Source organism: Gobius niger (genome assembly GCF_951799975.1).
Source record: "Gobius niger genome assembly, chromosome: 1".
NCBI classification, from domain to species: domain Eukaryota; kingdom Metazoa; phylum Chordata; class Actinopteri; order Gobiiformes; family Gobiidae; genus Gobius; species Gobius niger.
In genome coordinates this window covers 73,528,284-73,540,568 of record NC_136852.1, presented here as the reverse complement: position 1 = coordinate 73,540,568, position 12,285 = coordinate 73,528,284, and the positions used below count along the sequence as shown (strand labels likewise).

Sequence of the window (12,285 nt, the reverse complement as noted above, 5' to 3'; positions counted from 1 at the left end):
AATTAATCGCATTTAAGCATCATTTATTTCGGGGTTGTATTTATTCTTTAGAGGTATAGTTTAGATGCTTCTTTGTATTTTTCTGTGTTTGAACTGATCTGAAGTGCAGATGTGAGGCCTGTGTGAACGCTTTTTGGAGAATGATCTTTTGAAATATGTTTATGTCGGTGTTTAACTGTGTGAATAAACCTTTAACAGTCGAATTGTTTTTGGCTTTACGTGTTGTTTGTGCCTAAGCAACGTCTGAAGGAACAAAAAACCCTGAAGCATCGAAAGTTAAATGCGTTTAATTTCGATTCAGATTTTTAATAAAACTTTATGTAATTAATTAATCAGAATTAATCTAAAAAAGTCCCGACTCTAATATAAACCTGTCAAACGCTCTCTGTAAAATGCAGTTTCTCACATTCAATGTATGTGAGATTTAAATAAATGATTCCAACAGCGTGATCCTTTCATTGTATTTATTTAAGATTTATTTCCAATACTGTAATGTCACACTTTTTACAAGAATCAAGGCACAGTTTGTTTCATGAACATTTCATGTGTAGCATGTCCACCTTGTTCCTCAAAGTGTTCGCCCACTGAATATTGGACCATTTTTGAAAACGTATAAAACCATTCATTTCAAGCCCTTGTTCCTTATTCAATTGTAAAACAAAAAACAAACAAAAAAAAGAGTAAAGAAAAGTCAAAAATTTTACAATAAATGCAAGTCTGTGTCAGGTATAAACAATCATGTGGGGAAAAAATACGTAAAAATGTGAAATAAAATACGCTGGTCATGTTTTGTGGAGCGGTTTTCAGACGGACTGAACCATGAGGCGTTTGGACCTGATGGTTCAGTCCAGATGAACCGAAAAACACAGCGGTGACAGGAGGACGCGGGAGCTGCATCAAGAAAGAGCTGCACAACGAGCCCAACTGTTGTGACCAAACACACGACTATAGGGCCACAGGAAACACTCAGATTAAAGCCACACTGCGGAACATCTCCCCATTAAATAGACCCAAATACAGGGAGTTCTGTCATAACTACGTCAGGGGTCATTTTTCTTTTCATTAACCTCTTACCACCTGCCTAAACCAAATGCATTCTGTCCTCTTTTGGCTGTGTAACACCTCATTTGAAAGCCAAGACCTACAAAACTGATCTTTTTCCTCACATTGTTGTATGTTTTGTTTTTTTTCATTTTTGTTGAATTTTTGTCACATTTTTGTTGAATTTTTGTCACATCTTTGTTGAATTTTTGTAATTTTTTTGTTGAATTTTTGTAATTTTTTTGTTGATATTTTGTCAAATTTTTGTAATTTTTTTGTTGAATTTTTGTCACATTTTTGTAGAATTTTTGTCACTTTTTGGTTTAATTTTTGTCACATTTTTGTTGAAATTTTGTCACATCTTAGTTGAATTTTTGTCACATTTTTGTTGCGTTTACATCCTTGTTTTCTTCTCATTTTTTGTGGCTGTTTTGGTGCTTTTTCCCCCAAGAATCTTTTTGATTAGGGTAAAGCCAAGCTGGAGAAAATGGGATCCGTTCAGGTGGGAGTTAAGAGGTTAAATGCCTTTAAAAACATGTATTTACACTAGAATGTCGCGCAGTGTGGCTTTAACTGACACTCGCATCTCTCGCTCGGGCTTTTCGCAAATCACTTGGACACCGTGGCGTTGTTTATAGATTTTATGTTTTATACAACAAACTCGTAATGAAAGCGGTTTTAAACGAGGCTTTAAAAAGTTGTTCTGAAGTGAAAGCAATTTGAGCAGTGAAATGTTTAGGGAGGGGGGGGGGGCGGGGGGGGGGGACTTTAAAAACATGGAGCGACACACGATCCGGACTCATCAGCAGGTGGAACTCAAGCTGCTGAGAAAGACATTGAATAAGCAGGAAAATAAACAACTCTAGTATACTCTAAATTTGAGATTATTGCAGTTCAAGTACACGGTGGAGTGAACTAGGGGGTCCCATTAGGGGGGCCCATTAGGGGGTCCCATTAGGGGGGTCCCATTAGGGTTTCCGAGGAATGGTAGAGAGTGGACCAGTGGGATTCAAGCGCTTTTTCCTTGACTTAATGTGTGATCTGTAGGGCTGGGCACCGATAAACGATACAGGTTTGTATTAAAAGAAGAAAATATCTATATATTAAAAACGGTTTAGGTACTTACTGGTATTGAAAAAATAAAAAGTATCGAAAGCAGGAACCGGAAAGAAATAAAAAATGTTTATATTCAAGTTTTGATGCTGTTAGTTTTAAAAGAAATTTAAAAAAAAAGTGAGACACAAGTTTAAAAAAAAAAATGAGAAAAGTGGGAAAATTTAGAGAAGTGGTGGAAAAAAATATATAAAAATGAATAAAATTTTTGGAAGAAATTTGGAAAATTTGGGGGGGGAAATAAAAAATAAAAAAAAGGGGAAATTTTGGGACACAACTGGGAAAAAAAATTGGAAAAAATGTGAGGGGGGAAAACCGTGAAAAAAATGGTTAAAGCAGTACTAAGTAACTCTTGCCCCTTGAGGCCATGAGCTCAACTGCAGGTGTCGTAGCAAGTTAAGATTTTTCAACGTATCAATCGTCCGTGAGAGTAAATACTACGCTGACAGAAAAGACAAAGGGACAGAGGGATATTGTTCATTAAATTACACAAAGAAAATCATTTATTTCACTCAAACTTGGCTGTAAATACTGTTTAAGCGGCGCTAGCCCACAGTTAGCTTTGCCCGTTAGCCCGTTAGCTTCTTCTTTGTGATTCTATTAGGTGGCAGTGAAGTTGCAAGTGTTGTTTTTTCTGGCCAGGAGGGGATGAAAGACCCTCCAATCATCCCTTTAACACTTGTTTTACCCCCAGAGGGACGACGGGAAGGATTTATTAAGGTAAACACGTTACTTAGTTCTGCTTTAACTGCGAACGTTTTTTCCTTCTGTCGTTAAAGGAAGTTTCTTTGTCGTTTCACCTCAAACACATGATACAAAAAGAAACAAAATGGAAGGAAAAGGAATAAATTAACGTTATTAATCTGTTTTTGGTTCTACACTACAAAAAGTGAATATCAAGCATTGGCTTAAATGACATGAATTGAGGAAATGTCTCTTGTTTTGAGCGGTTTTCACTCATTTAGACACTTTTCCTGATCGGACCGAGTTTACTTTGCTTGTTTGAGGACATTTCAGACCAGTTCTAGGGTAAATCTCGCTTGAAATAAGAAAGTAAAATCGCCAATGAGATAAGACCAATTTTCTTTCCCCATTGGCAAAGAAAATGACCTGAAACAAGGACGAAATGTATCGAAACGAGTCAGAAACATCTCAGAACAAGTGAAATAATCTAGGACAAATGCCCAAGAACTTCTTAACTAGTCAAAACAGCTAAAATTTGGATTATTATGCTCAAATTGAGATACTGATCTAGTTAAATACTCTTTGCAGTGTATGGGACAAATAATTTAGTATCTGTATCGAAAACCAAGTATCGTTAAAGTACCGGTATCGAAGAAAAGGAACCGTGCCCAGCCCTAGTGATCTGTTTACTACTTTGTCAGAGACCCAGCTACAGCACAGTCCACCTTCAGTTTGTGCTTTTGTTCAGAGGCCGAGGTCAGCGTGAGATCCTGGACGAGCATCTCACGCCCTCGTGTTGAATGTGGCGCATCGTCCAAACCGAGGGCTGTACGATTAAATCATCCAAAGTAAAAAAAAAAAAAGCCGTTTGTGGAGACTTCCCTGTAAGAGAAAAACCACCGGCCATATTTTCTTCCTTTATATTCGGGATTCCAGAGCGTGAACATTGAACGGGCCCCGGCTGTGGACACGCAGGGAAGCTAGGCTAGTTTGTCCAGCTAGCTCCGAAAACGACACATTTCAACATCTTCTAAAATAAAATAAATCAAGTTGGGTGCGCCAACAGTTAAAATCTAAAATGCTTGAGTTTACAAGAGGAAGCTGGTGAACATGTACAACTGTCATGGCGTCACAAAAGACCCGACACGACACTTCGCTCGCTCTCATTAACAAATTACAAATGTCATTGGTCCACTGGAGTTCAGCAGCTCGCTCTCAGCTCTAGTTCTATTGAAATGTACTAGAATAAACTATTCTCTTTAGGCTAAAGTGACGAACTGAGGGCTCAGAAGCGTACAGCATGAGGAGTGAAGAGAGAGTGTGGAAGGCACACAGTTCAGAGGAGACAGGAGGTAGCACAGGCTGAGAACAGACAGCTTTAACAGTCAGGTGTCCGAACGTCTATCTGTCCTTGGAGCCCAGCTTCTCGATCAGGTCCTGGAGCGGCGCCAGCTCCCGTCTGTCGATCAGGTTGAACTCCTGCCAAACAAACATCACACCCATGAGGGACATGCACACGAGCTACAGAGGAATATGTGAAGAAATGTGAAGAGCGGAGCCGAGTCCGGACACGACAAACACGCAGACGCATTAATCTGATAAAAGCCTCGGTGTTAGACGGAGGAGAAGCTTTTCAGGCTGTGGAGAAGGATGTCGACAGAGAGGCTAATAACATGATCTTTAAACGCTCTATTGCTGGGTTGCAGGTTCTAGAATATGATGATGTCATCGGACACAACGGGGGGCAGGAGCCAGTTTTTTTTACCAGGCGACCAGGAAAAAAGCTAGGGTAGCTTTCTGCCTGGTCGCCTGGTACGGGAGCTCTTCTGTTAGAAACAAAAACGCCTTGAATCAGCCGGTCAAGTGGTCAAGCAAAGTCCTCGGCCTCAGACCAGTTTGGACTTTCTGCAGGATAGACAGTTAGAGAGGACGGCACGAAGCATCGTAAAAGACACAGAGCATCCTTTGCACTCAGAGTTTCGATGCTTCCGTCTGGACCAGTGGTTTCGCTGGGGATAATTTCTCTCCTTCATTTTGAAGGACAGGGTTGAAAAAAATCTGTCATGAGCAATTTTTATCCTTCATGAATAATCTCTCTCTCTTTTTTTTTAAAATAAATGTATATATATATGCTGCATGTTATATATGTTAGTAAAAATGTGAGATTGCAGGATAAATGGAGCTAAACTAAACCTGATCTGAACAGTCACGGTACATTTTGCAGCAGAAATGTGTATAAACTTGTGCGTAAAAGTCTCAGAGGAGACGACTTTCAGAGCGTCAGCTGCTCCTCAATATCAAGCCTCAGATTACGCTCATACAAATGTAAACTGGAGCTTATTATTTGCATTTTTTTTATTGTTTATTTTAACGGAATGTAAGAAACGGTGGGTGAACGGGACAATGTTTACCAGTTCCATCACTACACTACGCGCCGCCACTACGCACATGGGGAGGGAAAGAAAGAGAGAGAGTGAGCTCATCCTGAGACTTACGTGAGAAGAGCACTCCATATTAATAGTCTTTAACTGCGTTTGCATCGTGGTTTTCTTCCCCGTGTTGTTGTTAGCACCCGGGTCAGGAAAGTTAGCGAGCAAGGCAGTGATACAACTTGTAAGACGCGGTGTGAAACTTTAGAGAGCCCCGCGCGCTCTGAAAAACAGCAGAGCTGCGTCTTTTTTTTTCCGTGACGGCTTGATTTTCAATCCTTCAAAATGACGGACGGCCTTTGAAATTTTCCGTCAAAGTAAAAAATATTCCGTAAATGACGGAGAATTTTCGGTTAATGTAACCTCTGGTCTGGACATCGGTTTTTGATGCCAATGAGCCACAGAAACCGTTTTAAGTAAAGCTTGCTGCCCTTTCCTTTATGAACAAGTCGGGATCAAATCGCCCCTGACACGGCTTTTTATCTTTGTTACTGTCAAGTGGCTTAAACTTCAGTTGTATCTGCACCAAAGGCACTTCCTGTTAGTATCTGCACTTACCAGCTTTATATTTAAATATGTGTGATGTTTTATCTTTGTATAATGTGTTTTAATGTGTTGACTAGTTCTCAGAACTGCAAGACGAATTTACCCACGGCTACAAATAAATTAACCTAACCTAAGTTTTTCCTATTAACAGCATTACACTTTCACAAGTCATAGCTAAAAAGAAAATATATTAATTAAAACAAATATTCATATATCATTAATATCAGTCACTGGGTCCATGATGTCTCTGTACAAGACCAAAAATTTCCTCAAAAAAACATTTTTTTTCCTCTATATAAAAGTATAGGCCTTTAGAACGCTGTGATGTCACCTGCAACCCAGCAATAGCTGTAAAATAAAATGTGTTCTGCCCTTCAGTAGACACAGTATTGTAAAAAAGAAAATATCTTTTTTACGATCTCACCATGGGGAAATTCACCTGTTACAGTCAGCTCTCAAGAAAAACACTCAGGGTTTGCCAAATACACAGGAAATGTGCAAACAGGCAAATAGTAAATAGAGGGATCTTATGTACAATGAGTTAGGGCTGCTCGATTATTGAAAAAATAATAATCATGATTATTTTAGTCATAATTGAAATTATTCAAATGATTATTTGGTGCCTTTAAAAAAAAAGTCTTTATTTTATTTACTTATTAATTAATCAAAAAACTGCAGAATATTTTCTGTTTTCTGGACAGTCATAAAAGTACAAATGATTTCAAGTTCGTCTCGATTAAGGAGAGGTCCCTGTTTCACACCTGCCCCCTGCTGGCCAGCCCTCACACATGCACAAGCAAACTGAGCAGCGCGGCCTGATGACATCATCACACAGCAAGTCAAGTGCGAAGGGAAAATAATCCCAGTGGCATTAATGCAAGTCTGCTTTGCAAAAAAAAAAAAAAATTATATATAAATATTTTTTTTCTCCCGATTATGCTAATTGTGTAATCGTGTAGTGTAATAATCAAAATCGTAATCAAATTTCGATTAATTGCACAGGCCTACAATGAGTAATAACAAAACCCTTAAAGGGCCAAAAATATAAACAATACATTCAATTATAAAGCAGGACTTTTTCAGGACTGGGAACAGACACTGTGGGAGGGACATAAAATAAAAAGTCCTTTGAGAGTTCGAGTAGAAAACTAAAACTCCCTTTGTCACATCCATTAAAGGGGCTAGATGCAAGTTGGCCATTTTATACTCACTACTGCCACCTCAGGCCATATGTGTAACTGCACCTTCTATATTAAGCTCGTGCATGACGGCAATTCGGGCCGAAATGACACATTTTTGAGTGACCGTACAGGATTTTAGAGGCAGTTGTGGTGAACAGGTCTGAGCTCATTCTACACAATAGGACAAGGCTGGAACATGTAGGGGGAGGAACATACTTAGTTTTAACATTTTTAAAGTCCCTATAGTCCCTTTAAGTTTGGAGGAACTTCAGACCAAAGCTGGAGGGGCTGTGTGTGGTCAGGAGGCCACGCCCACATATTTTAGACTGTCCAAAACTAATGAATTATTTTTTAGTTGTTGAATTTCCATCGGAACCGTTCACTCGCAACCTCAGATCAAATGTAATATTTCCAAACTAAAAATAATCATCTTAATTGCAAAGCCAAGCCTTTACCCAACGGAAAATAAACGGAAAGAAGTTTATCCCATGGAGCAAATAACAGCCAGACTGCAAATGAAAACTGACCTGGTCTTCAAGTGCAAATTATATTTTTCAAATGGATTCAACTTGTATTGTATTGTTACATTTGTGTGGCCTGTGTGATTTTCTACGGTTATATTCGTGCTTATCGGGCGATTTATCCTTTAAACTCCACTCGCGCTGCAAACAGAAACATGTGCTCCTGGTTCTGACGTTCCAGAGCCAGTCGTGCGGCCCTGGATACTGGGGTCATGTGTAGTGAAGGCAGTTAGAGCGCTGAAAAGAGGCCAGTGAAGACACGTGTGGAAACTCTGCTGACCTGCACGAAGAAGATGAAGTGCTTGAAGGAGGTGTTGAGGTGGGCCTCCTCCTGCAGCTGCATCACGGAGTCGAAATGCTGGTGGTAGATGTGGGCGTAGACCCTGAACAGCCGCTTCAGGATGGTCTTCGCCACGGACATGAAGTTCTTGGGGAAGGGAACTCCTGCGTGAGAGGAACACAGACCGTCAGATGTTCACGTAGGGCTGTGCAATTAATCGAAATTCGATTACGATTTCGATTACAACAATAAACGATTACAAAATTAGCATAATCGCAAAAAATCGATTATATATATTTTTTTTTCTATTTTTTTTTTTTTTCTATTTTTTTTTCACATTTTTTTTCCTAATTTTTAATTTTTGGATTTTTGTGACTTTTTTGCTGGATTTTTGTGACTTTTTAGCTGGATTTTTGTGACTTTTTTGCTGGATTTTTGTCATTTTTTTGATGGATTTTTGTCATTTTTTTGATGTTTTTTTGTCATTTTTTTGTTTTGTTTTTTATGTTTTTTTTTGATGGATTTTCGTCACTTTTTTGCTGGATTTTTGTCTTTTTTGATGGATTTTCGTCACTTTTTTGATGGATTCTTGTCATTTTTTGATGGATTTTTGTCATTTTTTTTGATGTTTTTTTGTCATTTTTTTTGATGGATTTTTGTCATTTTTTTGATGTTTTTTGTCATTTTTTTGTTTTGTTTTTTATGTTTTTTTTTGATGGATTTTCGTCTTTTTTGATGGATTTTCGTCACTTTTTTGATGGTTTTTTGTCATTTTTTTGATGTTTTTTTGTCATTTTTTTGTTTTGTTTTTTATGTTTTTTTTGATGGATTTTCGTCACTTTTTTGCTGGATTTTTGTCTTTTTTGATAGATTCTTGTCATTTTTTTGATGGTTTTTTGTCATTTTTTTTGATGGATTTTTGTAACTTTTTTGATGGATTTTTTTCATTTTTTTGATGGATTTTAGTCATTTTTTAAAATGTTTTTTTGTCATTTTTTTGCTGGATTTTTGTCACTTTTTTGATGGATTTTTTTAAAGGTAACAAATAATCGTTTGAATAATCGTGATTTCAATTATGACAAAAATAATCGTGATTATTATTTTTTCAATAATCGAGCAGCCCTATGTTCACGTGTCTTTACTGTTTGTTCTGATATTGTTTTGTCCTTTGTGTTTGCACTTCCTGATTTTCCCCCATAAGCCCCTCCCATTCCCGTCCTCTTAGAAGAGAGAGAAACTGACTGTACTGAAGCTACAGCGAGTGTTTTTCTTTTACTCCACGATGAGGGGATTAACAGGAGCTGTGAAGATCCAGAGATTACTCAAAGTTGGCTCACGACAAACGCCAGGTGTGTTTCTGATGAGAATCACTTGGTAACACGGGAAAACGCTTGAAAAGTTGATTTTTGTGGAACTCTGATCCAGAAGACTCAGGACACTACATTAGGTCGATATATGAAAGGCATTTTCAACCCTATCTTTGTAGAGCTGAGCCTACTGAAAATCCATGATCTTGTTGATCTAAATACATTAGTAATAGTGTTCAAAGCATATCATAATCTTCTCCCTCCTCCAGGAGCTTTTTGAACACAGGAAAAGTCAGTATAACCTCCGAGGAGCTGCTATTTTCAAAAAAGCAAAAGCTAAAAAGAATAAAAAGAGTGGATGTGTTTCTGTAAGAGGAGTTAATCTGTGGAAGATCAGTTGAAACAGTCACAAACAGTCAAAGCTTTCAAAAAGTTGTTTAAAGCTTCTAAAATTCAAGAATGTATAAGCTTAGGAGGAATAAAGTAAGAAAAATAAATAAAAAATAATATTGATGACGTGATTTAGTTTCAACTAAATTAACTTAAAACAAATGTATGTAACATATTTGTTGGAATATTGAAATTTCTGTTACTAACTTCAGATACATAGATTCTCTTCTGTTTGACACTTGATATTGTTCATTATTAATGTTTGTGTTTTGTTTTTGTTTTTCTCTGGTGGAAGTCTGTAAACTGGGTTAGGCGTTATAAGTTTTCACTTCAGCCTAAACCCTTTCGGTCGTGTTGTCCACAAAGAATTGGAAATGTATTTACGTTTAAAGGAATGAACAGACCGAATAAACTACTACTACTACTACATTTTATATTACTATTACTATTACTATTACTATTTATTTATTTATTTATTTATTTATTTATAAAATATGTTTAAACCATTTTAAAGAATAACTTTTCTTTATATGTGCTCTTGTTTGAGATGCTGCAAGTCAGAGCAACAGCCAGATTTTTAGGCAAGAATATTCTGTTTAAATCTGCCCTATACAGTGATGGAAATCAGAACTGTGCACATGATGATTACTGTCCTAAAGAAACTATTACTATTATTACATAAATTATTTATTCTATTTATTGTTTTTTTTATGTCCAGTCTGGCCATCTCTGCTGAGACTGCTGCCCCCGCGACCCGGCCCTGGATAAAGCGGAAGAAAATGGATGGATGGATGGATTTATGTACTGTCAAAATCCTGTGTAAGTGTTTCCCTGTGGGGCCCCGGTCCCTCTGCTGCCCATGTCAGCTCCGCCCCTGCTCCTCCTCCTCCGCTCATGGTGCTGAGCAGAGGAGGAGGGACACAGGCTGCATCCAAAACGATCAGATTGGTAAGACGTCTTCCCCAAACCGGATGTGCGTCAGCGTCTGCCATGATAAGAAGCTTCCGAATTGGGCTGTCAGTTAGGAAGGAGTTAGGGAAAGGAGCCTCGATGCAAACTAACCGGTGATTATGAGCTATGTGCCGTCCCATAAGCCACCACGCCAAATCCCCCCCACCCCCCTCGCCCCCACCCTCAGTGATTCATGCCCCACCACTGTTGGTTGACAGGAGCACATTTAATAAAAAAGCCTCAGGAAACGGATTAAATGAAGACAGTTTGTGCTTTTGTTTCATTTAGCAGAAACTTAAGCCACATGGATCATTTGCTGCTGTAGCTTTAGTTTATGAAACAGCTGTGGAGATAAAATAACACAAAGGGAAATGTCTTTCCCCTCCTGGAACCGTCATCTTAACATGGTGGAGGGTTTGAGCACCCGAATGATCCTGGAGCTCTGCTGTCGGGGGCTTCGTGCCCCTGTAGGGTCTCCCAGGGCAAACAGGTCCTATAGGTGACGGGTCAGACAAAGAGCGGTTCAGAAGCTCCTTATGAGAGACCAACAGGCCCGGTCATGAGGCCGTCCTTCTAGGGCGGTGCAATTAATCGAAATTCGATTACGATTTCGATTACAACAGTAAACGATTACAAAATTAGCATAATCGCAAAAAATCAATTATAATTTTTTTTTTTTCAATTTATATTATTATATATTATTCATATTTTTTTTTTTTTTCAATATTTTTTTTTTTTTCTCTAATTTTTCATTTTTGGATTTTTTTTCACTTTTTTGCTGTATTTTTGTCACTTTTTTGCTGGATTTTTGTCTTTTTTCTGCTGGATTTTTGTCTTTTTTTAATGGATTTTTATCTTTTTTTGCTGGATTTTTGTCACTTTTTTGCTGGATTTTTGTCTTTTTTCTGCTGGATTTTTGTCTTTTTTTAATGGATTTTTGTCACTTTTTTGATGAATTTTTGTCACTTTTTTGCTGGATTTTTGTCACTTTTTTGCTGGATTTTTGTCACTTTTTTGCTGGATTTTTGTCACTTTTTTTGATGGATTTTTTTAAAGGCAACAAATAATGATTTCAATTATGACAAAAATAATCGTGATTATTATTTTTTCAATAATCGAGCAGCCCTACGTCCTTCTGTGGACCCACCACCTGCAGGAGAAGCCATAAGGGGCTGGTGCAATGTGATCTGGGCTCCAACAGCCCCCACGACCCGGAAACGACAAGTGGAAGAAAATGGATGGATGGAAATGTCTTTGTTTGGACACTATGTTGTTGTTGTTGCATATGCAATACAGTAGGGGGCGGCGTGTGCTTTTGTTTGCCTGCAGTCTGCCAATAACCTTACAGAAGAAGAAAAACAGCTGTTGGTGATGTCACTTCCTCTTCCCCTGGGTAAGTATTGTGCAAACTAGCTCTGAAGCTCTAGTTCACTAACTGCATAGATCTAACAGTCGACCCCATGAAAGGTCAAGGGTCAGCTGCTCGTGTTTGTGCTTAAAAGCGATGATAATGATAATGATAATAATTGATAATTTGATGTTTTGTTGCTTTTAAACAATAATCCCCATAAGCTCTTTTTCTTCTTTGCTTATTTGGTGTTGGGTTTAGTTAACTGATCCGTCCTCTGCATTTGACCAAAACAAGTCAAACGCTCTATGATACGATATGCCAGCAGGGGGCGCCAATCCCCATCTGTGTGTAGAAAGAGAGTAGGTGTGTTTAAGATGCCGTTGCGGCTCGCCTGGATGATCGGCGAGAGTAGCCGGCGCAACGGGGGCGGAGAAAAAAAGTCTGAAGCCAATCCGACCCTCCACATGCAGAGAACAACGAGAGTGGCCTCA

At 38.4% G+C, this 12,285-nt stretch overlaps 1 protein-coding gene across 1 annotated transcript in view; it reads right to left on the bottom strand.

Moving 5' to 3' along the window:
• Positions 1-3,814: 3,814 nt before the first annotated feature.
• LOC306977417 (MOB kinase activator 1A-like) overlaps positions 3,815-12,285 on the bottom strand; it is a 20,955-nt gene continuing 12,484 nt past the window's right edge. The window contains exons 5-6 of the mRNA XM_079575718.1: positions 7,796-7,959; positions 3,815-4,317 (exon numbers count right to left, since the gene is read on the bottom strand). Of these exons, the coding sequence (XP_079431844.1) occupies positions 4,240-4,317; positions 7,796-7,959 (242 nt within the window). The 3' untranslated portion in view covers positions 3,815-4,239. The remainder of the gene's footprint in view (positions 4,318-7,795; positions 7,960-12,285) is intronic.